Source organism: Pleurodeles waltl, chromosome 10 (genome assembly GCF_031143425.1).
Source record: "Pleurodeles waltl isolate 20211129_DDA chromosome 10, aPleWal1.hap1.20221129, whole genome shotgun sequence".
Classification (NCBI taxonomy): Eukaryota; Metazoa; Chordata; class Amphibia; order Caudata; family Salamandridae; genus Pleurodeles; species Pleurodeles waltl.
This window is the reverse complement of record NC_090449.1, coordinates 311,293,200-311,319,905: the sequence shown is the minus strand read 5'-3', so window position 1 is coordinate 311,319,905 and position 26,706 is coordinate 311,293,200. Positions and strand designations below refer to the sequence as shown.

General features: G+C 43.1%; 1 protein-coding gene across 1 annotated transcript in view; it reads left to right on the top strand.

Annotated features, from left to right (window-relative positions):
• The window catches only part of CCNF (cyclin F), a 59,814-nt gene that overhangs the window by 11,298 nt on the left and 21,810 nt on the right, over positions 1–26,706 (top strand). The window contains exons 5-15 of the mRNA XM_069210495.1: positions 926–1,119; positions 1,557–1,610; positions 1,720–1,824; positions 5,207–5,284; positions 5,659–5,810; positions 8,441–8,605; positions 10,426–10,549; positions 10,772–10,952; positions 16,040–16,127; positions 18,738–18,837; positions 23,686–23,819. Of these exons, the coding sequence (XP_069066596.1) occupies positions 926–1,119; positions 1,557–1,610; positions 1,720–1,824; positions 5,207–5,284; positions 5,659–5,810; positions 8,441–8,605; positions 10,426–10,549; positions 10,772–10,952; positions 16,040–16,127; positions 18,738–18,837; positions 23,686–23,819 (1,375 nt within the window). The remainder of the gene's footprint in view (positions 1–925; positions 1,120–1,556; positions 1,611–1,719; positions 1,825–5,206; positions 5,285–5,658; positions 5,811–8,440; positions 8,606–10,425; positions 10,550–10,771; positions 10,953–16,039; positions 16,128–18,737; positions 18,838–23,685; positions 23,820–26,706) is intronic.

Here is a 26,706-nt window from a genome sequence, read left to right as displayed (position 1 = left end):
TGAGAGCAGATGGCGCTGTGTGCAGATGGCGCAGTGTGTGTTACTGGGGTAGGGGTGAGAGCAGATGGCGCTGTGTGTGTTACTGGGGTAGGGGTGGGAGCAGATGGCGCTGTGTGCAGATGGCGCTGTGTGTGTTACTGGGGTAGGGGTGAGAGCAGGTGGCGATGTTTTGAAAAAGGGGGTGGGGTGGTTGTTCCCCCTCTAAGCCCCGCCCCCCGCTGTCACTTCAGTGCAGCCCTCGGCTGCAAACCATACTGCAATTTTGGCCCCGAGAAAGTTTGTGAGTACCCATGGCCTACAGCAATGATGTAGACATCCCTGAACACTAGTTGGGCAGCAGTGAAACTTTCTGCACTGGTCAAGTTGAGTGGACCCTGTACCACTGCTCATCGGAGGCAGGCTGTGAGATCCACCTCTTTGATTTGGAGGTGATGAGGGTAAACCATTGTAAATGATGCCCTCAGTAACCACATGAGGCAGGTGACATTTGAGTAATACCTCCCTCGGACTGTGGAGCCTTGTGTTAAATGTCCTTAATGCCATAATTGCTTCCTTTCAGAATAGTATTTTCCTTGGTATGTTGAAAATGTTTGTTTTTTGTAAATCCATTTTGTAAAGACGCATTCCCATTTCAGTTTTTTTTTTTTTTTACGGTGTAGAGAATTATACAGCTCATTTATTAGTTTATTTATTAGCCTGGCCTAATTCGGGTGGCTTCCCAGCGCCCAGAGAGAAAATACCTAGACATTTTAAAAAAAAAAAAGGGGGTTAAGACTGCTTTAGAAATTATGACCTCATGCACTTAGTGGTGTTGCTATCTATGGATTTAATAGATACCCATAGTGGAGAACTAAGATTATGGTATCCTATTTCTTGACATCTTGATTCACATATATTAATGCTGCGTTTGGTGCTTATCTTTTAGTTTCAATCTCCGATGAGGGCCGTGCAGAGGTGAACGGCCTTAAAGCATCACGTTTCTTCAGCTTGACTGAACGTTTGAATTCAAGTGCCAATCCGTTCATTTGGTTGTTCATCCGCCCCCCGTGGTCTGTCACTGGGAGCTGTTGCAAGGCGGTGGTCTATGAGAGTCTTAAGGAGGAGTGTCGGGCACAGACTGTAAGTGTGACCTTGAAGCAAGGACATTTAATTTATCAGTCATTTTAGAAATTTACAAGAGCTTCATAAACTGCTGTGTACACACAAACACACACACACACACACTCACACTGTCATGCACAGTCTTGTTTTCGTTCGCCCGGTCTATAGGTTTTGAAGTTTTTAGTGTTAAACTCTGTCCCATTCTGTCATTTCTAGCTTAGGCCCATCTAAAGAGCATATGTGTAGGTTCTAGAACCTGTTGATTTTTGAGTGCCATAGTCTCTAGTAACAACTTCTAATGCAGCCTTTTTCTGTTAGTTTTAGCTACAGAATAGGATTTTACTACAGTCTCATGCACAACTGTCACACTCTGATTTGTAGTCTGAAAATATTTGGCAGAGGTTTTCCTTAAGTTTTTGTTTGCTTATTAATAGCAATAGCATTTTTGTTTACAGGTTCAGAAAGGATCAGTCCTTTATTGCTTGGCTAAAGTACTGAGTTTATTTGAGGTAAGTCTGGTTCTATTAGCAATGCTGGGATGCCATTGGCAAGCGACTTGTCCACAACGATATTTTATTTTGCAGTGTGCAACTTTAACGTTTCCATTAATTAATTTAGGATGAGGAAAAGAAGATGGCTGCTCAGGAAATGTTTGAAGAGTCATCCAAACAGGGATGTTTAGCCAGCTCCTACCTATTGTGGAAAAGGAATCGAAAGACTGCGGTAAGCATGTTACGCGCTTGCTCTGGAGCTTAATGCAATTGCTTTTTGATTTTACTTTTGAGATGGTCGTCTTTTGAAAACTGGTGGTGTGCTTTTTGGCCTAGATGAGGCACCAGAAATGTTTCTTTAGTTCCACAGACCTATGTTTTATTTCCATAACTAAATTATTCCAGTCCTTAAGTTCATGGTTGGGTAATATTTTCTTCTAGGTCCTAATACTGTTTGTTTTTCCACTTATTTCGCTGTCTAGCCTAGGATCAACTTTGCACGTTCAATGACATCATGACCAGAACTACCACATTGTGGATTAGTGTCCTCCTCGTAGGTTGCTTCCACTTTTCAGGCAGGTCTCTAAAACGCCTAGATGTTTTTCCTCTTGAATCCATGGTGAGACTGAGCTGCGCGCGTGTGTGAGAGAGAGTGTGTGTGTGTGTGTGTGTGTATATATGTGTGTGTGTGTGTATATATATATGTGTGTGTGTGTGTATATATATATGTGTGTGTGTGTGTATATATATATATATATATATATATATATATATACACACACACACACACCCTCACTGGGAAAAAAAAGCCATAGGGACGTTAGTCAAGAAATAAAATTTGGAAAAACCTTTAATTCACTGGAAACTTTCGTCCCCCCCCCCCCCCCCCCCAACACAAAAAGACATTTAGTTTCTGATTTTACACAAAACCATAGAAATGCAGCAGTTTTCTCAAGAAACTGTAACTTGTGTCCCAAGGTAAGTAACTCACGCCCTCTCCACATAGTTTTCTCATCAATTATATTTGTAAATGTTGCAGTGATATTATGAATTATGTCATAGAAGATGTCATGACAGATGTAATATGTGGGGTAGTTAGCAGTGCATGGCCCTGGTGCGAGTTATAGTTACCTTGGGGCACAAATTCAGGTTTCTTGAGATAACTAACTGCTGAATTTCTATGGTACTGTGTGTAAAATCTGAACCAAACTATAAATTCCCTATAAGCTTTTTTTTTTTTGGTGAATTTCTGGGGTTGTTTTTTAATGTAAAGTAATATTGAATTAGCACATGTTAATCCACCCACCCCCATGCAGCCAGCCTCAGTCTTTGGGTCGGAGTGGTTTTGTGGGTCTGAGAGTGGCGGTGTGAGTGGTTGTGTGACTGGGTTTGATAGTGGTTTTGTAGGCCTGTGAGTGGGTGTATGAGTGGCACTGTGTGTCTGTGAATGGGAGTGGTTGTGGTTTTGTGTGCTTTTTTAAATTGGCGTCTAGAGCTGCAGAGCTGTTGCAGATTCACAGGGGGGGGGCTACTGGAGCTGGGTGCCACAGAGGATCCACTGACCCTGGCGTGCCCTAAAAAGTTTGCACCCCCTTACACAACTTCTTCCCCCACCATCCTTTTCATTTTATTTCTTTTGGCCTACTTGACTAATCATCTCAACTTTCCAGACAGCAGCTGCAGTGTTTGCCAAACTATTTTTGAAAATTTCATGAAGTTTTGTCAAACTGCGCCAAAGTTATTAGCAAAATAAAAACTGTTATTCCTATGGAAACTAGGTCCTGACTATGACTACCTCCTGGCAGGTTGAAGGAAGCTGACCTGGTGTGTGGTGGGTACCTATGGTACTTGCACCGTATTCCAGGTATCCCCTCTTAGTGAAGTGTAGGCAGTGTCTAGAAGCCAGGCTCTCGAGGTAGCTGTGGATGAGCAGCCAAGGCTTATCTGGGAGACATGCAAAGCCCATGCAATACCACTGTAGTCACACAGCACTTACATGAAAGAAAACACCCAGTCTTAGGAGGTAATACACTAAATATATACACCAGCAATCGGAAATAGTAATAGAAAAGGTTAGAAAACAGTGCAAACAGTGATACCGAATATTGACCCTAGGGGGAGCACAAACCATATACTTAAAAAAAAAAAATAGCATGCAAACAAGGTACCCCCACCTAGGTAAGTAAAATGTGGAGGGTGGAGCTGGGAGTACTAGAGAACCACACAGGTAAGTAACACAGTACCCTCCAGCGACCAGGAATGAAGTAGTAAAACACTGGATTTTCCCCCAAATCACCCAAAAAGAAGAAAAACACCCAGAGAAGACTGCAAGAAAACCATCAGTGGATTCCTGGAGAAAGATCTGTGGAGAGATGGGGACAAGGTCCAAGAGTTACAATGGACTCCAGGTGGAGTAGGAGGTACTACCCACCTAGCTGTGGATGCAGGAGTTAGTCAACGGTACTGAAGAACAGGTCAGCACTGCAGCCCCGGAGCCGGAGAAGAGTTCCTGATGGATGCAGAAGATGCCCCACGCTGGAAGGAAGATTGCAGGCAGGTGTCTGTGCAGGATTTCCACCAACAATCTTTGGCAAAGGCAAACTCATGGTTAGTGAAAAGAGGCTGCTGGAACCAGCAAGGCCCAGGTAGACTTAACCCAGGAGGGGGATTGACGGGAGTCTCAGAAGGCGCCCATGCAGCTCTACAAAAGTGGATTCCATGCCACAGGAGGAGAGAGCAACCCAGTAGACATAGTCAAACATACTGACAACCAGCAGAAAATGGAGGGTAACCATACCAAGAAAGAGGGCACTTTCCGACACAGGTGGATATATATATGAATTTGGGGTGCGTGGGGGCATACATTCCCTCTTGTATGCCACCAATATTTTAAGCTTACAGTCTGATAGTTTGAACTTGCTCACTAGAAAAACTGCAGCATGGGTCTCTGAAATTGGACATGCACCAATTTTGAAAACATAATGGACAGTACCCCTGATGAACCTAGTCAACCTGTTCCAAAGGGAAGACCCACAGTCACAACACTGCTGTTAACCTTCTTCAACAAATCTGTTAACAAGAAGTTTTCCTGCAAGGTAGACTGGATATGAAATTAATAAGTAGTTGATCTACAACTTCCAGTGCTGCCTATATATTAACTTGAATGTTTTTATGCAATTTTTTTTTTTAATAACTATAGCATCCCGCTAGGCACTTTCTGTCATTTCTAAGCGAGGTACATTTACATCTTATTACCCATTTCGGTTTGTGACCTCCAAGTGGAATACTGTTTACCTTTGCAGTTCTTTTTCACAAGTTCCAGATTGGCAGAATAATTTTCATTTCATTGTTAAGCTTGTTTATTTCTCTGCATTTCTCATCATATATAAAATATTAACAATAGTATGACCCCGGCACACAGGATAGTATGATTACAGTTCGTATTGTGGACAAGTGTCCCTGGTGTTCAGGTTCTGGACGTGGATAACAAATCTGAGAAGTCATCAGTTGGTGCTGTAAGTGTCTTTAATCGTAGGCCCAATTTGCCACAGACTTGCGTTGTCTTCAGGAAACAGCCGATTATAAAATATTGTTTTTGTCCCCTTTGATAATAGATCAGTGATCCTGGTCGGTACCTCCAGAGCCTTCGGAAACTTCGAGATTATGCTGCTAAAGGATGCTGGGAAGCACAGGTGAGACACCTTTGCATCTCTTTGTTGCTTTTACTGCTCTTCTGCAGAATCGCTAAATGTCCAAGGGCAGAGAAGTGCTCAGGTGTTGAATTTAGATGATCAAGATTCGGCAACATGGTTTATATGTTGATGAACTGATTTTTGCTTGTCTTGCAGTTTATTTGTGAACTTGCTACTCCAAATTGAAAACTTGTAGAACGTTGTTTGTCTTTCAAACTTGATTCCAAAACGTAAGCCTGAAACCAGACTTCAAAAAAAGCCATATGTTGTGAGCATAAGATATCAGTTAATCCCACACTGTCCCAGAGGCTTGTTGAAAGCATTGTTTGTACTGTGGCAACACTTGCTGACTTTATTTGTTGTCCCTTGTACAGGTTTCACTAGCCAAGGCCTGTGGAAATGGCAACCAGCTTGGTTTGGAACCCCGAGCTTGTAACGACCTAGTTGCACAAGTCTTCCAATCATCTCATCCAATGAACAAACAAAGCATCTTTACTGTACAGAAGGGCATGAATGATACCATGAGGTAAGGGTTGAGGAAGGTGCGGTAGAGCAAAGCTGACAATTACCTAAAACTTCCCATGCATCTCCAAGCAAAGGATCCAGGACATTTGAAATGTCAGTCCCATCTAGTCTGCAAACACACGTATAAGTATGGCAGTTTTACAAACTGCTTTGTCGAATTGGTGTGGGGGGGGGGTCCATAAAGCCCTTACACATTGGATTGGTAATTGAGCACGGCCAGTGGAGCATCAAGTATCTTACCTCAACAACCGCACATTGTTGCAAGCCCTGTCAGTGAGTACTTGGAGAACTAGAGGAAGCACCAAGTCTCAAATACTGGGGAACTATGAATACTTGTTAGTCTAATATGGACAAAAGCTCTCCAAACTGCAATTTTTCTGTTAGAATCTTCCATTGGTTTACATGTAGCTCTATCCTGAGGCTAGGACTATACTCTTTCAACAGTTGTATTAAAAGGTGAGAGAAATGACTTCCTGGCATACTAAAATAAGGAGCCGAAGTTTTTTTATTTTTTTTTTGTAAACCCCCTAAACCAGTGATAACAAGAGCTACTTCTGTTGAATGACCATCATGAGCTACTAACACTAGTGTTGTAACAGTGACCACACCCGAAAAGATTGCATTAATGTGGCCCCAAGATGCAAGATTAGCTTTGATTGGTGCATCTGACACTTTCTAACAGGATTGTGTTAAAAAAATAAGCAGTGTTTTGCCAGTTTAAAATGCTCGTAGATGAGTAATACAGGTTATTGTATCCATGCCTGTCTAGTACATATAATTTCACTCCAATATCAGTTTAGAATATATTTTGAAGATGCAGCCATTTTTCTCCACACATTTGCCTATGCATTCTGAAAATGCGAATTTAATCTTAAGTACTGTCAAATTTAATATACATCTAATAATTCAGCCAAGCAAAAACTTCTAATTTAGTAGTCTGGGCAGCAGACAACAGGTTACCTTAGAGGTAGTTTAGAGCTACTCATTGGATAAGCTTAGCATAAACAAATGACAGGGTTATTTTTTTGTGTTCATAAACCGTTGAGAGAATTTGTATGTATGGTTCTATGGCTACTGGCTTATTTTGTTAGACCCACTCGTCCCGCACACTATATTAAATATTGTAGTTGGTGCTATTGTGAAACGGAAATGTTTCTAAATTAGTTTGGACCCATCTTGGATTATTTCGCACCTATGTCTATCTGGGTGCCAAACCGGCATTACCTCACACTTAGGATTTCGAAAATAGATAATACTGTAGATTTATTTTATCTGGTATGCAGTAAGTTAGTTTTAAGAGGTATTTTTAATGTAAAGCTCATATATTGCCTTGCAGTTTAAAAAAAAAAAACTACTTTGTGGTGGTGAAAAGCTTGAAGCACTGAAGTAAGCATATATTGCCTTTGTGTGTTAGGTTTGTTTTCCTCAATGGGGTTATTAATAGCCATATGATTTTCCAGTTCATTGTACATAAGTATCCGTATGCTGAAAGTGTACTGTGGATAAATCAATGGCACACTTTCAGACAAGATTGAGTTGCCACCCTATGTAAAATTACACACAGTGATCACCTCTACATCAGGCAGAGTAGCCAGCGGTGTGTAAAAAAAAAATACATTGTACATTTGGACTTTAACAGTTCCTGGGGAAGGTAAGTAAATTGCAGTGTCCACTTCTAAAATAGCCTTTTGCCATTTTAAATAAAACTGTACATTTTTGATTCCGTTTCAAAGTTCTGAGTATTACTATGCAAAGTACCTTTCAGTTAATGTACTCACTTGCTAAATGAATCTTGTGGTTCTAGAAATTAACAAAATATTTTTCTATATAAAAACCTATTGGTCTGGAGTCAAGTCATTGAGTGTGTTCTCACTTATTGCTTGTGTGTGGGCAACAAATGCTTAACACTACCTTCTGATCAGCATAACTGACCACATTACCACAAATAGAGCATTAGTATTATCTTTTATTGCCTCTGTCAAGCCTCTTGGGAAACCCCTGGACTCTGTGCACATTATCTCATTTTGATATAGTGTGTACAAAGCCAGCTTCGTACACCGGGTGTGTGTAAATAGATGAAGAGAATAGTTATGTCAGCATTTTCTGTCGGCCACATGTTCTCCTGAAGCAACATTTTTCTATTCTCTCAGAGAAAGTATTCGCTTACAAAAAAACATTTCCTTCATTTGCCCTCGCATATAGCCTTAAACATTGGACCATCCCTGTTTTGTTGCCTGAATATAGTTTAAGCACATGGCAGCGCTTGCAATGTGCTGTATTTGTACCTTCTCTGAGCAGTTGTGGCATTTCAGGTCAACCTGCTCAGGGAGTGCTCACAACACTAGTCCTGTCAGCGTCGTGAAGGAACTAACTTCTGAAGAATTCTGTTGCCTGGTAGGGCCTCTACTGCAGCTGATAAAAGCTGATTTCAGTCCGCTTTAACAACCTGTCCCTCACCACATTGTTCTTTATAGTTTTCGGCCACTCCAGAGCTATTATGTCCAACGTTCACCTCTGGAACAGCTGTGCCTTTCTACTCTGTCATTTCAATAGCATCGAAGACCTGATTACCTGAAAAATATACTAGTGTGAAGTGCTGTGTTTTGAGCTATCACATTTTTTTCTCTTCAGGTACATTCTTATTGATTGGTTGGTGGAAGTGGCTACCATGAAGGATTTCTCCAGCCTCTGCCTTCACATGACAGTTGGCTGTGTAGACCGGTACTTAAAACTACGCTCGGTGCCTCGAGCCAAACTTCAACTGGTGGGAATTGCTTGCATGGTAATCTGTACACGGTGAGTGATGTATCTACATGGCAGTAGAAAGGAAGCGGTGCTTGGAGGGGAACAAGATTGTTTTTGGACCAGTTATTATCTAAATCCTTTTGTTGAATGTCTGTTTTATTTCTTTCACACAATACAAGGCAGAGATCCAAAATATTTTAAATCTATCTTTGACACTTACACCTGAAGGCATACATTTACGGACCAAAGTGTTTAGCTTTACCACTTGCTGTCACACGAGGATTACACTTTTTGCATGACTGTTTTAAGGAGAGGTTCTCCTGCTTTTGAATTGAACCCAGTCTGCATCACAGAAAAGGATTGAAGGATATGAAACGGATTGGGCCTATGGGAACAGTGGCTTACCTATTTTCGTACTGGAAAGCTGTTGTCTCCACCTCCAAATCTCACCTGTCAGAAAGGAAGCCGGGCATCTTCTAGGTTATTGGTCGTTCTTTGCAGGTACTCACAACCTGGAATATGTCAAAAGCATGCGACTACGAAATAAGCGAACGCTGAAGGATTGGTTATTCATAAGTAACATTACGACTTCTTCTCATGTCCAGAGTAGGCCATTCTGAGGTCTTTTGGACAAAAAACAGCAGTTATTGGCTCCAGTTGTCAGGTGACATTCTTTCCCTAAAACAGTCCAGTAAATTTCACCCCTGGGGCTAGAGTGCTATCTGTAACAAGCACGATGGAAGTTTTCTGGAACCACCTGCCTTCACTATGGACTGATATTTATCACCGGGAGTCAACTTTTGAGTGCCATCTACAAACCCTTCAAAAAGTATCCGATGGGGGAAGCTGAGTACTGCTCCGGTCCCGGGGATGTCTGACTGTCTACATCATCCTTACTGTAAGTAAGGCGATGTGGAAGTTTCTTAGAGGAAAGGATCTTATTGAGGTTGTATTGGGAGGACTGTGGACTCGGACCTCCCATAAGGTGGCACAGTGCCAATATCCCAGATGCAGCTCTGCGTGCGCTCATGCATTTTCAGCTTACTACCTGTGGTAGATCACATTGTCAAATGTCGGTTTTGCTTATGCTTTAAGGAAGACCCATTTGGGTAGTTCTTAACCTTTCCATCTATTTGGAAGGGGATAGGCACAAACCTGGAATGCTTCCAAAGATTGTCAAGGAACATTGCCTCCGAGTCCTGCCTCTGATTGCTTGTGCATGCATTGTGTATTTGCTAGCCCATCTGTCCATCCTCCCTTCCCAGTCACCTCAAGCCTCAAATATAGCTGCACGAAGGTATTCACTGCAGTCTTCCCTCCATGGAAATTTGTGACAGCACTTTAATTAATTTTCTATGGCATCATGGAGGATAGATATTTTTGGAGAGATTTAAAATTAAGCATTTTTTAACTGATTGCTTTATGGGTTTTCTAATTCTTTGTCAAGTTTCAATTGATCTGTCCACCAATCGAATCTTGGCATTGTTGTGATCTGGAATATGTAACTTTTCAAATATGTGGAACAACTTCATCCAACAGTGAGGTACAGACCTCTGCAGATTTGCCATTAAGTGTAGTTTAAGGACCAGTATTGGGAAAAATCCCGTTATTCCCAAACTGCTAATTGAAATGTTCTAATTCATTGAAAGTTTTCTATCCGTCTGAAAAGATCTTACAAGCTATTCACATAGTTGGCAAAAAGGAACAAAAGTAGTGCCGCATAGCTGCATTTTTTTTTTTTGGTTTTTTAAATTTTATTATTTGGCAGCCCTCCCTGAAGAAGTAAGGTTGTTCTAAGATGTGACTTGGCGGGTTCTGCTTGGCTAATAGTTTATTAGAATGAGCCTAACCCAAGTGCTTCTTCATTCCAGCTTCATCAGCAAAGAGATTCTTACAATCAGAGAAGCTGTGTGGTTGACAGATAATACCTACAAGTATGAGGACCTGGTACGAATGATGGGAGAAATCATTTCTGCTCTGGAGGGCAAGATACGCGTAAGTGCTATTTTCCATTAACTGATTGCAAGGGAAAAGGATTTCTCAATTTGCGCCTCCTTTTGTAGAAATATTAGGATGGCTGATGTTAAGTCCTCCAGGTTCTTGATAAGGTGGTGGAGGTTCATTACTTGCGTTGTGGGATACTGTTTGAATCACTCCCCCCAACTAACTTACCAAGCATCTTTGACAAATAACTAATGTTAACATGTTTATTTTTAGACTCCTACCCTGGTGGACTACAAGGATGTCCTTTCCAATATTGCGCCTCTAGAGAGAAAAACTTTGCACCTTTGCAGTTATATCTGCGAGCTGTCTCTGCTCTATACAGAGCTGTCTGTTTACTCGCCTGCACAGCTTGCCACTGCCGCTCTACTGCTTGCGAAGATATTGCACAGGCAAGGTAAGGTGCAATGCAATCCACTTTGTTACATTTGTTTTTCTGTAACTGTGCATAGTGCTACCATAACTTTCGGTATTAACACATCCAGAATTATTAATTCTGGAGCATATCCGCTTGAACAGATTAAGCAGTAGTAAATCTTTACCTTCAGTGCCATTGAGCTTCCAAGATTGCTGCCGGAGATAGGCATATAGTATCCAATATGAATCGCAGCTTGTACCTATCCAGGTGGTATTGACCATATTACAGTTTACTATTCCTTGTCACAACATGCGTACCGTGCTAACTCGCTCAACAGCCATGAAAATATAGCTTGCACAGCAGATACACCCCTCCCCAGTGATGACAGATGCTATTTAAAACGTAAATCTTCTAAATGAAATTAAATCACATCCCACTTTATGCTGTGAAAGATGACTGAATGCACTAATTAGTGGTTTATAACGGTTATTTTGATGGCATCATCTAACTGCAAATTTGTCATCTTGTGAATACACCCAGGCACTAGACAGGATCTTTTCAGAAATTCCCTTCCGCACCAGTAGCTGGTGGTGTGTGGCTAAGCATCATCGTTCCCCGGAAGTGATACTGGAGCCACCTATAATTGCTCCCCCGCCTCACATGATTTTCATTCCTTGCTTTTCATGCTTTCAGATGCACTGCTCGTGCCTTCACTTGTCAATCTATTTCAGATTTCTACAGTTTCAAGTGATATGTCACCTAAAATGGCAGGGTTTGAAACTAATAAGGATTGTCACAGACGTCTGTGACTGCTGCTCACTAGGCATGTCTCTCAGATCCTCTTACGACTCCAGTGCCTGCAAAGACAGCTCAGGGATAAATACAAAGGAGATCCTGCAACGTGAAGTCAAACTACATAGCGGGACATCACCAGAAACCAAAGAAAAACTTGTCCCAATGAAAGTCTAGAGCGTTCTCCCATCCCGCAGTTGCTTCCTGCAATAGGTCTTTCCACTCTAGATCTTGGGGTAAGTTGAAGTAAAAAAAAAAGCATAATAAGTTCAAGCAGGGCTTTCTCTCACCCTGCTACTCTTAGAAGAAGCATGGGTGCCACCCTAGTCGTGGACCCCTGCTGTAAAACAGATTCCCTTTGTGTCCCAAACTTCGGGGACCATGCCTCAACTGATGGTAGCCTTAAAGGTGGCCATGTTGCATATTTTTGGCACTCTTCTTGGTCCCTTTAGCGCACCTTCGGGCCTCAGGGATCCATGGAGGTCTCCAGACATCTGCCTCACTGTCTGCATCTCAACCTGGCAGCAGAGTTCAGCCTGGCTTTATGGAATACTGTCCTGACTCCATCACCTACACTGGTCCCTAATATGTACAGCATGCTAAAGAATGCAGAGCTGCTCTGCTTTTTCTAACTCTGAAAAGTCTTTCTCATAGTGATCACGTCAACTTATCACTTAAGTGAGTTGCAACCATATAACGCCGTTTTCCCCTGACATGCTTACTGTGCACTTGGGTTGTATTCCGCCAGCTTTCGATATAGGACAATCCAGCACCCTTCCAGCGTTCTCTGCTCCACCTCTTCCCTTGAAAGAAGAACAAAGACTTGTTTGGAATCCAAAGGAGCTTTCAGTTTTTACATCAATTATACCAAAGATAATCAAGTAAATAATCTGCTTTGTGGGGCTTACAGGAGGAAATAAAGGTAAACCAGTGCAGAAAAGAACGATTTCAAATGGATACCCCCACCAATCATAATCTGCTACACACTTGCTGAGAAGCATCCCCAAGAAGGCATGTAGGCACATTCCACCAGAATTAAGCAATTGCTGAAAAAAAAATCTCCAATTCCGGTGTGGCTTCTGGAGGTAGTCACAAGGTGAGGAATCTGCAACTAGAATTTCCACCAGAAAGAGAATTACCGAAGGTCATTACTTGTTCTTCGGTTAATTATCACTGGTATAAATGTTGGTCATAATCGTTGCACTTGGTGTGCGAGTTATGGGGTACTAAACATAAGCGTTTCACTTAAAAGATGTTCTGGGTTTGTTTTGTTTTTTGCCTAATAACCTACTTGTTTTTAAGACCCTTTTTTCTTTAATTTTTATTTCAACTTGCGTTAAGGTGTAATCATAGCTAATCGTCAAATTGAATACCGCTTACCCCACGATGATAATATATTGCCATTAAGTCTTGTGTAATACATCACCATTTTACAATGTTGTCTAACCAGTATCGTATGCATAATACCAATTATTATTTTTTATTTGGTATGGCAAAAAATCACGTCATCTATAATTTATATTAAATACAGCATATATTCACAAGCTATTTAGAAAATATTCAAAACTCCACCCCAACCTTCAGATCCCTCAAAGTAAACAATATAAAATCACCAGCCATACAACAATCGCATCTTCATACCTCACATCAACACCCTCGTTAAAACAAACACAGAATCAAACACTTATATTCATTGGATCACATACTATAACTTCCTATACCTTCCAAATATAGAATTTTTTTTTTTTTTTTTTTTTTTTTTACTTATGTGGGCACTGTTGTATAGATTGATGCCTACAATAAGATAAAATTGTATTTAAAGTTGTTTCCTGAACCAAATTCAATACAAAATTTGTTCAGGTTCTCAACTGATACCGACACACATTTTTGTGAGAGACCACCTAAGGGTCATGCACCTTTTACAGGCACATTCTGGTTGTTCAACAAAAGGAAGGATGGATCATAACTGAAGGAGTACCTGTGATACGATAAACTAACTTCACTATATTATTATATAAAATATATAGAATGGAGTAAGGTGAATAAACCTTTAAACAAAATCAACAATCTGTACAGACCAAAAACCCAATATGTGCATAAAGTAAATGTCAGAATACCACCTGATATCCAAATGACTCCTATCATGCCTTTATATCCAGGATACACTACTATTGTGCGAGTAGAATACATTTAAGGCACAAGTGTGGTAATTTTCCCACAGTAATTGATCGTACCTCAATCTCATGAGTGGACTGCCCCAAAGATTCCATTTAAGAAAACACTCCCCAAATAAAGGACAGGGGAAAGTATTCAGATCGAGGTGGCTGGACAATCAATCAAGAAACAACAATTAGGAGCTAGACAGTGGTTCTCACCCTCCTGACTTCTCCAAAGCATTTAACATGTTCTCACACTCATCCAATGCCTGCACAACATTGGAATCCAAGGGCTTGCGCTCTTCTACATCTGCTCTTTCCTGAATAGCAGGACCCAATCAGACTCCATTCACCTTGTACGCCTCTGGCCTCATCTGGGGAGTCCTGCAAAGACCCTTCCTGAGTCAACCTTCTTCAATGCTTACACGCTCCCTTTGACCAATAGCTCTCACAGGCTCTCTCTCTCCCCTATGTTGACAACACAAAACACATTCTCTCCCTCAAGGGCAAGACAACCAGCACCCAGAACAAGTTCATACCTGACCAAAATTGCAGGCTGAATACCACCAAGACCATAGTCTCAGCCTTTTGGAAAGCCTTTGCTCCCTGTCCTTGTCACTAGCAGTCTGGACTATGGAAGACCCCTCCTGGCCGGGATCAACAAGCAACTAATCAGGCGGTACCCAGCATTCAGAACTCTGTGTCAAAATCACACTCAGCCTACCTTGGGGTGCAGACATCACAATTTGCCTCAAGATGCTACATTGGCAACTCAAACTAGTACAATTCAAACTCCTGACCCACACCTTCGAGATTTTATATGACTTGGGCCCTACATACAACACCACCAATTGTATCTGCTTTCCCAACACCTGTGCTTGGCGGGACTCCTACTGGTACTCATCCGATGCATCTGGAAGACCAGATCTGGCAGCAAAACCTTCTCTTGCATCATTCCTAAAGTGTGGGACATTCTCTTGTTACACATTAGAGCTTCCTCCTCAATAAACTGAAGACCTCACTCTTTGAATATCCTTTCTGCCTGCCCTAGGTGAGGCTAGACTTGTACCTGCACAGCGCCAGTATACCTTCCCAAGTGATGGAGTGCTTTACGACGCAAAATAACAGGGGTAGGATAATGCTGCTATTAGGAATACAGTGCGGGAAACTGATTCATAAACTCTGCATATGAAAGACTGGCAATACCCTTAAAAAGGCTCCTTCGCAGACTCAGGATAATGAGCAGTGGTGCTGCAACTTGGTTTGATGGAAAGATGTATAAACTGCCAAAGGCTCCTGTTGGTCAGTTGGTTGGGTTGAAGAAAAATGTGAACAATTTAAGTGTAAGTCAGATTGGTTACTAATATTGAAATGTTGGTGCCAATATTATTAAATTGGACAAAGCAAAACCTTGGCAAGGATTAGTCAACATGAGTCTTTCCCGTCGCAAAATCTTGGTTGGCTTCTCTTACCCTGACATGTTACTTTCTCCAGCATTAAATCTTTCATAGATTCACCTGCTTGAATCATTCCATTTTTCGAGGTGGTAGTTCCCAAATAACATTAAAACAGCAATGAAAGTACAGCATCCACAATGAATTAGTGTCACTTTAGCAGCTTTGCTTTTTAAAAACCAGACAAGAACTCAGTCCAGTGAAGTTCAGTGCACTGAGCTCAGCCACACCCAAAGGCCACCTAACAATGCATTTTCTCCTGTGCTGCTGATTTCTTGGAGAGCTAGTCTCCTGTTCACCTAAAAATCCCTTCTTACTGTATCACCTGCCATTTTTAATTAACTTTTATGTTACCTCCTCCTAATACTGACTTTATTTAGCAATTTGGCAGCATTTTTCACAAAGTAGTACTTCTAGTGAATTCTCATTGGTGAGTCTCAATATGCATTCTTTTATTACGTGCACCGAAAAATGGCTTCACATTAAGACTTGAACGCGTTTGTGTGACAGTACCCAAGAATGAGATGGCTTTCTTTTCCTGATAATTAACTCCTGTGTTCTCTATCAATGGATAAGATGGAGTGAACTGGGGCGAAAAAACGTGTCCTTTCATCTGATTGTGGTGATTCCTATGAATTGATAATGTGAAGTATGTTAGAGCCCAGTCTTGCTAGTCTTGGTCCTCTTTCGATGTCTTGCTGATTGATCTTTCCGTTTTCTACAGCTCACCCGTGGCCCAGTCATCTGGCTGAATGCACTGGCTTCACTCTCGAAGAATTGACTCCTTGTGTGCTGAGTGTCCATAAAAAATGGTAAGAAATTAATTTTAGTCTGTCTTAAAAACACTTCCTATTGCTAGGGCAGATGAAGTACCGCCAGACCCATCAAAGCATGGAAGTAAGCCTCGTACAATAATTGCACTTTTTCAAAACGTTAACATGAAAACGTCTTAACGATTGCCAAAGAACGTTGGAGATTTACTACACAAGAAGGATACTCTTTCTGTCTTTCAAGACCTAGCCTCCAGGTTTAGAGAGATGACGGCGCTCATACCAAAATTAAATGATAGCCTTTCCAGTATCCCTCATGGGTGGAGCATCGCTAAAGTTTAACTGGCAAGGCTCTTTTTTTTTTTTTTTTTTTTATCTTTTCTGATTCCAAAAGGACTCGACTATTCTTGGAACACAGATACTAGTTATGTCAAGGAACGCAAGGTGTCTGAACTTAGAAGAATAGATTGTAAAGCTGGGGCGATAAATTGGCAGTGTTATTTTTCTATGGAACATTATATATGTAGAGTAGAAGGACGGGATCTACTCATAAGTAATGCCTAGTGTCCGGTTTCCAGTGCTAGGAGGATTGGGACCCTCTGTTCCCTGGTACTGTAGAACCAGCGTATTGTGGGAGACGGAGAGGAAGGTGGGTGAAAGAGGGAGAGGAGATTGGGGGGGGGGCACGGTATGTTGGACTGAAAATGAAAAAATAGGGGCAGTAAAAGTTAACGAAATATTAATCATATGGAAAACGGTTAAAATCCTTTTGTTCAATATATGTGGCATTAAAAGGGAGGAAAAACGAAGCCAAAGTGTGTTTCTGAAACTACAAAAAACACCTTACTAAATCTGAGACTACAGTTACCAATATATCCAAGTGCTGCTAAGGCTATTCCATTATAAGAATATATGATCTAACCGGTGCAACAAATTCTGTGGATTACAGAGGGGACTCTAATAATAAAGGTTCTTAAAATTATGAACTCTAAGGCATAATCTGTGGGCAGTAGTGGAAAATTGGAAAATAGAGATCGGGTTATTCTAGTTAACCTATACTCACCTAATTATGAGAATCCTCAGCCTTTGCTAAGATCATGCAGAAACGGAGCAGTTATAACTTTCCCATTATTGTGGGTGATTTTAATTGTATATTAAGGTCCTCAATTGATATTACTAATGAGGCATATATAAGACGTATGTGAAAACTAGAGCTAGCATTGCTAATATGATCAATTTAGTGGATGTATGGAGTAGTATCAATCGTCATGAGCGGGAAAACACTTTATACTCTAAACGGCATAGGAAATACTCTCATTGATATGTTTGGCTAGCACACTGACTCAGTTTTTCAAATTAGGCATCTCTTCAACTCTGATCATCCTGCAGTGAAATTAATATGGGAGTTTATGGCGTTCATAACGCAGCCAAATCTGTGCTATTTTCCCAAAATATATATTAGAATAGAATATTTGTAAACACAAGTTCTGTATTTTGAAACCAACCGGAGTCCGCTAGGCCATCAGTAGTATGGGATAACACGAAAGCTTACATCAGAGGCATAACACAATCTTTTGTTACTCCGATCCAAAGACCAGCTATAAAAACTGACTAGATTAATTCAGGCAGCACTGACTTGCTGCAGTTGCCTTTGAATGAAAGCTAGGACCTTCTGGCTTGTTTCATGTTTTTTGTCTAACCCGGGCCGGTGATGGAATCTAAAAGGGTCAGGGTGTTCTTTAGAAGAGTAGAGAGCTCCTTTGAGGAGGGTGCCGCAGTAGACCAAACGGTAGTCTTATAACCGTTAAATACTTTGTATGCTTTTCGTGCCTTTTGAGATGGCTGCACTCTTGAGCACAATGAAGAGGAGTATAGGAATCTTTTACTATTTTTTCCCCGTGGTGCTTTTGATAATATTGTGGTCCAAGATATAAAAAATGTGGGCATTATAACTTGAATTGCACACGAAAGCCGGGATTACTAAACACTAGCTTTCAGTCGGCAAAAGTCACAATGTATTTGTTTCTGAATGGTATTGAGTTAATACTTTGTGGCTGCTATGGTTAGAAAAATTCGGATACAGCTCCGTGATACCTTAAATGACGAGCTGCGCTACGGTCTGTCAAGAGGTGTCCTGAGAGATGCACGCAAATGCCGTTTATAGATTTCTAAAAAATGCTGCCTGAGGAGGGTGTCGCCTGATAAGTCGTGGCATACTGATATCTGTTTTGAATGGAGAAGCAGAAGTAGCTGATGGCATGAGCAGAACCATTGCAACTGATCAAAGAGAGGAATCTTGTCATTGGTTGGGAGGATTAAGAGACTTAAGCCGCGAGTATCACAGGCCGTCCGTGTTCAGTGTAGTGGCTAAATTCAGCAGTGTCTGGTATCCTCCAGTAGGTGTCAGTGTTAGCCTTTGTATGTGACCAGGCCGATGTAGCCGAGTGCAGACAGTAGTGTAACCTGTTACATATTGTAGAACGCTTAAAGGCTTACGTAGTGGTGCCTTGATAGCAAAGGAATCACTCTTACTGCATCATTGTTTAAATACAGAAATGCACTACCTGCACCACTTTCCCATATACAAAGAACACTAGGAAGGGAAACTCGTTATTACTATAGCGGTCTCACTCGGGTTGATCTTTCTTTCAGTTTTCATGATGATGCCCCGAAGGATTATCGCCAGGTGTCTCTGACTGCAGTAAAACAGCGCTTTGAAGACGACTGCTATGATGAGATCAGCAAAGAAAAGGTAACTAGGATCTAAATTTGTGTTAGGCAAAGGCCATTAAGATCTATACCATGGATTGGAAGTAGAGAAAGGGAGGGAGGAATCCACATTGGTTGTGCTGTACAACAATATCTGACTGTTTTCTTATATTGCTTGCTATAAAGCCTTCATCCTGGAAGGGGTAAATCTAGCTCTCGGAGTTCACAAATCTTGAAGTACTGGTATATACATTCTGAAACAGAAGTTGAAAATGCTTCTTTGGCCTCACACATCCTATACCCTCCCCCCCTAATTTTTTTTTTGTAATGGTCAGCCCCACTATTATCTAGTATTTGAAGCAATTTCAACAAATTGCACTGGGTTCCTTCTATTCAGGTTCCCAGTGCCAGATCTTTCCCTAAACAGTACAGTTGTTCCCCAGTTGGTAATACCCTTGCCACCCCTGTAATATCCTGCTAAATGGTATTCCAGGGCATGGCTGCCGAAAAGGTCTCTAAGGGCTGCAGCATGTATTGTGCCACCCTAGGATACCCCTCATCTAGCAAATGCAGACTGCCATTGTAGGTTGCGTTTCTTGGTGCATGTCATAAGCCTGCTCTTTACGACAGCCTGAGCCATGCTTGCTGACACCGCATTCAATATATGTAAGTCACCCCTACAGCAGGCCTTCCAGCCCTAAGGCAGGGTTCATTATATTACATGTGGACATATCTGCAAAAGCGGGTATGCCCCTGCTATGTTTGTCGATTCTCAGACATAGGTGATCAGGGAAGCCATTTTTAGTACATGTGCTGGACACTGGTCAAAACCCGACACTGCAAAGGACCACTGCACTGTGCCCCTAGCCCGAGTTAAAGTGGGCCAATGGTGCCATTGTGGTCCCCAAGCCCTCCAGAGACTAAGCCCACCATGGGTTTGCCAGTTGTGGATTCTCCTGCACTGCCTGCAGCCTCTTTGTGCTGGTCCCCCCTCTACTGAAAGTGACCCAGTGACAAAAACCTGATGCCTCAGGACACCTAGGGATCTGGACCAAGGAGAAGAGGACCAAAGATGTCCCCACATCCCCCAGCCTTGTGAGAATGGAGCCCACCTGTTGATTCAGCTGGACTGGACACCTTCAGTCCTTGCCTGTGGCCCCACCCACCACTACTGCCTCAAGTGACAGAAACCCTATACCGCAGGACACCTGCATCTGGCCTCTGGAGAAGAGGACCAAAGGTGTCCCCGAGCATTGGAAGACCTGAGCCCCTTTGTTGGCTCACAAAGACTGTCCCCCATTCCTAACCTGCAGCATTTCTGACCGGACCAATCCCCATTGACTTCAATGGGACACCCAATGCTGAACTACACCTCTGCACGCAGCTTCCCCAGTGTTGCCGGAAGTGACCTGTTGGTGTGGACTAGGACCCTGCCCTATACTTTCAGTCTAGAAGGTTGGTACTGTAAGTAGCTGTAGGGAACCTGATTGCAGTACGTTGGGCCTCCATAGATTAACATTGCAGTTTCAGAAAGCTGCACTAATGTAGACTTTTTAAACCTGTAAAATTCTGTTGCAAAATGTACTTACCTGATTGTATTGATTTTGGTTCCTAAACCTATGTAAATGTGATTTTTATAAATTGGTGTGGATCTCCCTATTGAGTTGTGTGCATCATTTGACTGTGCGCCTACTGCTGATGTCTAGCACTCCTGATAAGCTAAGGCGGCTCGCCCTCACGTCCCTATAAGATAGCACCTTGGGACTGCTAGAGCAAGCCCCTGTCCACTTTCAAGGGATTACTGTAGGAAGCAGGGTTCTTATTGTATTAAACCCCACCCCGGTCCTTCCCCAAAACAGACACTTGGTCACTTGATCCCCAGGTGGCCTGGCCCTTTAGCACTTCTGTCAGTCCCTAATAAATGGTACCTCTGGCACCTAGAACAAAAGGGGGGCCCTAAGAGCTGCACCATAACTTGTACCACTGTATGGGACCCAGCACCAAACCCATGTAGACTGTCACTGCAGGCTGCATGACAAGGTGCTCCCAAAATGTGAAAACACAACATGGCAATATTTGTGTGCAATGTCCCCTAACACTGCCTGTAATATTTGTAACTCGCCCCTAAAGCAGGCCTTACAGAACTATGGCAGAGTGCATTAAATTACTGGTGAGAGCATATATTCATGAACAAGTATGCCCGACTAAGTCTGTCGATTCTTAAACATACTAAATGCACAGGGAAGCCATTCTAAATGCATGTGCTGGACACTCGTCGATATGAGTTCCCCAGCTACATGATGGCTTCACTGAAACTAGTGATGTTTGGTATCAAACATTGCATATTAATAAACCCTCACCGATTCCAGTGATGGATTATTAATAGATGCACCCAGAGGACACCTTAGAGGTGCCTTCTGAAAACTTACCAACTGTTGGTGGGCTAACAGACTAGTTCTAGCCAGTCTGCCACCAACAGATGCTCTGACCCCAGGGGTGAGAGCCTTTGCTCTCTGAAGGTCCGGATCAAAAGCCTCCCCTAACGCCCTTCCCAACAGGATGATATACAGATCTGCATTCCAAGGCAGGAAGCTTCATATAAGCCCACCACCCTTTGATAGGCAGATCTAACTGTCCTCTGAGGGAGATTCCCAACCCACCCTTCACCGAGAGACCATTTGGCACCTGGACAGGTGGGAAAACTAGCTATGCAGGAGGCATGTTGCATTTATAGACTGGGCACAGCCCCAGGGTGACCAGCCTGAAGTAAGCACAGCCTTAAGAATTTTGCCACCTTGTGTGTGGTGGAATTCTGGGACAGGGTGATGCCTACTCCCCAAACAAAGTGGTCATCTAGGGGGTATAATGACCCCCAAGGGTAAGTAGCCTATTGGCTACTTCCCTTCACTCAACACCCCCTAAATTGAGTATCTAGGTTACCCCCGGATACCAGAAACTGATCTTTTCTTGACACAAAAGGAGTGGACGAAGCCTGCTGACGAAGGCGCACAAAGGACTTTTGGGTCAAACCTGCCTGCTGCACCTGACCCTTGAAGCAACTTACCTGTCCTGCCATCTCCAAGATACTGAGAGCTGCCAGTGCTTCGGAAAATCGCCAAGAACTCCCTTGAAACAGAAGCTCCTTCCATGCATCTTCAGGCAAAAAAATCACCTGGGACTACCTAAACCAGATGCTAGACTTCACCACTGAACTTGAGCTGCCTAAACTGACCGGAAGTGGGCCACCGTTGTCAATGTGGTTTCCAGGCCTTCCAGAGACTAAGCTCTTGTGTTCTCCAACTGTGGATTTCACAATGGCTTCTGCTGCCTTTTTCTGCAGACCCCCCATGTGTGCAATTGTCCTCTGAAGCTGGACACCCCAGACTGAGATCATCATCACTGGTGTCCCTACGTTCCCTAGGCTCCTGAGACCTGGGCCCACTTGTTGGTTCAGTTGGACTGTTCCCAATGTCCAAGCCAGTTTGCATAGGCCTCCTTCACTTGTGACAGAAACCTGACTGTGCAAACCACCTCTGCACCTGGACCAGGGAGAACAGAACCACTGATGTCTCTACGTCCCCAAGCATCGTGAGACTTGAACCCCCATGGTGGTTCACCTGGATTGAACTCTGTCCACCCCCTGCAGCTTCTTTGTAACAGACCGATCCCCATTGACTTAAATGGGACACCTTATCACATCTCTGCACCCAGACACCCCAGAGCCTTCTGAGGTGAGTTGTTGGTGTGGCCTTGGACATTGCTCCATACTCACCTTAACTCTGGGAAAACGGTCCTGCAAGTTGCTGTGAAGTACCTGTTTGCAATATGTTTTCTCTCCCATAGTTACTCTGAAGCTACAGCAAAATGCGCTGTCGACTTTTGAAAAACTGTAACAATTGCTATCGCAAAGTACTCCCCTGATTCCGGTGATCCTGGTATCAAAATTTATATAAAAGTAGGTCTTAATTTATAAATTGGTTTCCTTGAGTGTCTCACTGCTTGTGTGCACCTTACATGCTTAGCACTACCCTCCGATATGCCTACCTTCCCACATTACCACAGAAGAGCTTTAGAGGTGTCATTTGTGCCTCTGTGAGACCTTTGGGGTTTGCCTTGGCTCCTTGCACAGTGTATCTCTTTTTGGCCCACTATATAAAGATCCAGCTTACTACAAATGCCTGGACTCCTGGCACAGTGTACCTCATTTGGGTATGCTATATAAAGATCCAGCTTCCTGTGCACTTTACTACACAGGCACTGTTGGCCTTAAGGCTCATTTATAGACCTTTCTGCCTAATAATCTTGCACCAGTCTTGTCTTTAATAAAGGCCTCATTGTCATTACTTCTTTTTTCATTCCTTGTGCTGTCACAGTTTGGCCAGACAAGGGCCCTTCTAGATCTTTACTATGCATTAATGCTCTATGGTCTTTCACCAGGATGTGCGAAGTTGTCTTACAGCATGCTTGTTTGAGGGCATGCACTTGTCAAGTGTGTTAAATTACCTTGTGCGATCTGGGTTGTGGCTCTGCTGCACTTCCTTGGGGTGGCAAGAGGATGGGTCATTGAGTGAGTTGATTTGAAGAAGCGATTTTAATCCCATTGGAATTCTGATCTCTAATAATACAATCGGTCTTACTTTGGTTTGTGTGTAGTCCATAAAATTGAGAGGAATGTAACCACTGGCGAGGGATGCTTGTGTACCTTTGTATCATGTGGGACTGCGCAGGGGGATAGTTTGGCATTGCCTGGCCCTTAGTGAAAAGTGAGCTTACCTGGACTATATTGTCGTCGTCCAGGTGATGAATTACAGCCTGCTGTACACCTTGCTAGGAGTGAGAGCATGGCTGATGTAAAGCTGTTGCTTACCGGGGCTGTGATGTTGTCGTCCAGGTAATGGATTACAGCCAGCTGTGTGCATTGCTTGGCGTAAAGCAGGATGAGGAACCAGAGCCCAGCGTACCGCTCACCAGCACCTTTGACGTACAGGCCTTCCTCTGCTCTCCGTCCGGAAAGAAAACCAAAAGGCAAGTAAATGTGTATTGCATTCCTGAAAAGATGCTTAACTGTGCATGTGGCTAGTGATTGCTCTTTTAAACTGGACCTGCTTAACTACTTTCACTTTGACAACAGTGCTATTGTCTGTTTTGTACTGTTGCAAATTCCAGATATCAAGACTGAACTTGGAATACTGACCACGTCTTAGTAACATCTTTAAGGCCTATGTGTAAAGGTTTACTTTAGTTTGAGTCCTAATGGCGCTGCTAGGGTTCTATAACTCATTCTTACTCCAGTATTGGAACTTTCATAGATTCATATGCTTGAATCATTCCCTGTTGTCGAGATGGGAGTCCCTGGTATAATTTACACTAGTAATGTCAAGACATATTAACAAAGAAAAAGGCCCTAGGCCTCTTCAATTTAACAGTCTCAGTCATTTTGTGAAAAGGACCAAACTTGAGCATCCACCAATCAGGCAACAGCACCCTCTAGAATCCTCCTGAGAGAAGCTCCAGCACCTCCAGATTTTCTACCACACGTCATGCTAGGGCAGAGGTCTTCAAACTGTGGGGCGGGCCCCTCTAGGGGGGCCTCAAGTGATCCTAGGGGGGGCGCCAGGCTCTGGCCAAAATAAACATTTGACAGATAACGGGGCTTTGTTTTAAGCAGACGCATGGTATTGCATTGTTATAAAGGTAACAGTACTTAACTGCAATGTTTAAATAGGTCTAGCCATATTTAAACATTGCAATCTTTATAAAATAACTGCGAAGAATTTTGAAGGGGGGCCCAAGGATATTTATTTTTCAACTGGGGGGCGCAGCATTAAAAAGTTTGGAGACCACTGTGCTAGGGAGTCTCCTCAGAGCTCTGCTCTTTCTTCACACCTTTTTTCAACTTTTCTCTCAGAGAGACTTATCTAACTTGATTTGTCAACTATTTTCCAACTATGTCTGACAAGGAGAAGAAGGGTCTCTTCAGAGACTGCAAGAATTGTGGAAAGAAAAGGCTTCATTCTGAAGACCCTCACCAAGACTGCATTTACTGCCTTTACCCAGATCATTCAGCTAAACACTGTAAGATTTGTCGTACCTTTTCCTCTAAAACTTTAAAGGACAGGGAAGGCAGATTATTGATATGGCTGCAGAAACTAAAACATAGGAAAGACCCAGTTTCTGACTCTAAGAGTGATGAATCTTCAACATCCAAGAGATCATCAAAGAGGGCGAGATAAGGCTCCAGATCTCCCTCACAACTCTCAAGAAAACCCCACAAAAAGACTGCTTCAGGGTCTTATAAGGGCCGCAGCCCATCTTCTTCCCCACAGAAAGTTTCCAGGAAAGAGGGGAAAGGCCATTCTTCCAGTTCAGAGAGGCGCAGGAAGTCTTCCTCTGTACCACCATCTGTGCCTTTTAAGAAGCCATCCTCTGTAACTGGGGGGAAAAAAGCATTGTCGACTGATTCATCGTCGACAGTACGGTCGGTGAGTGCTTTCCGGCGGCGACATCTGCTTCTGTGTTTCCACCGTTGACGGCTCCGTCGTCGACGAGGACATGTACCCCACCATCGAGAACTGCAGCTACGACATCAGCGTCTATACATCGTCGCTGATGTCAGTGTCAGCCCTACCGTCGTCGACTTCGACGGTAGACTCATCGGCAAGACTTTCTTCTATTAAAATCTCTGTGCGTCTACAACACCGTCCACGACGAGGTCTATATATACGCCGTCGACACAGTCGATGAGAGAAAAACATCTGAAAAGTGTGGAAAAGCTGACGCCAACTCATACATCACCTAGTAAGGTGGCCTCCCTTGTTCCAGTACACCTTTTAGAGAGACGAAGACTCATGATGAGGGGCCATTTGGAACAGCCCACAGTCCATCCCAACTGAACGTGAAGTATCAGGAAGAGGAGGAGAATGAAGAGGCCTATGACCCCCAATTTTATTCAGAACAGCAGCAATACCAACAGGGAGCATTTATTCCTTCCTCACTATTAACTGACCTCCGAGCGATGTTGGTTGATTAAAACAGGAGGTTTCCCCCTCAAGGAGAACAACCACCTCCCTCGCCCGTCTCTGGGGTTACCACTCCACACCAGAGGCCAACTTCCTTACCTCTCACGAATGTGGCCACTCCGGATATGACACTTCCTCAAGATACCGACATCTCCGAAGGGGATCAGGAAGAAGGGGAGCTCCTGGACACTCACTCAGAGTGGGACGAATACATCATCCCTGCTCCTCCTTCTTCTCAATCAAAGGTGGAAACCCCACCAGAAGATATAGGAGGGTTTCACAATCTTCTAGAGAGCGGCCAAACGTTTTGCTTTACCAATGCCTACCAAGCAAACAGACTGTTTTCTTTATGACTTTAAGGAGCCTTTTCAGAAATCCGTGCGCTCTATCCCGATGATAAACTACCAGTGGGAAGAGGGTCTTAAGGTCATGTATAATCCTGCTACAGTTACGGCAGTACCGTCTGGATAAGAAATTCAAAGCACCTGATGATGCACAAACATGCCTGACGGGACACCCTCCTCCGGATTTAGTGGTAGCTCAGGCAGCACAAAGAAGATGTAAGAATCCTTCTGCCCCGATTTCCGCACCCCCAGACAAAGAGGGTAGACGGCCAGATAACATAGGTAAAAGGTTTTCTTCTATGGCTAGCCTAGTAGTTAGAGCAGCCAACTCTTTGGCAACACTGGCTAGGTTTGATAGACAGCTTTGGGCGGACATTGCACCTTCTATTAGCCAGTTGCCGGAAGATGCAAGATCAGAGGCAAACAAAACGGTACAGGAGGGTCAACGCACGTCTGCAGAGCTTATAGACTGTGCAGTGGACATAGCAACCACTGCTTTTCGACAACTCGCCAGTGCAGCGGTGCTAAGAAGGCAAGGTTGGCTTAAAG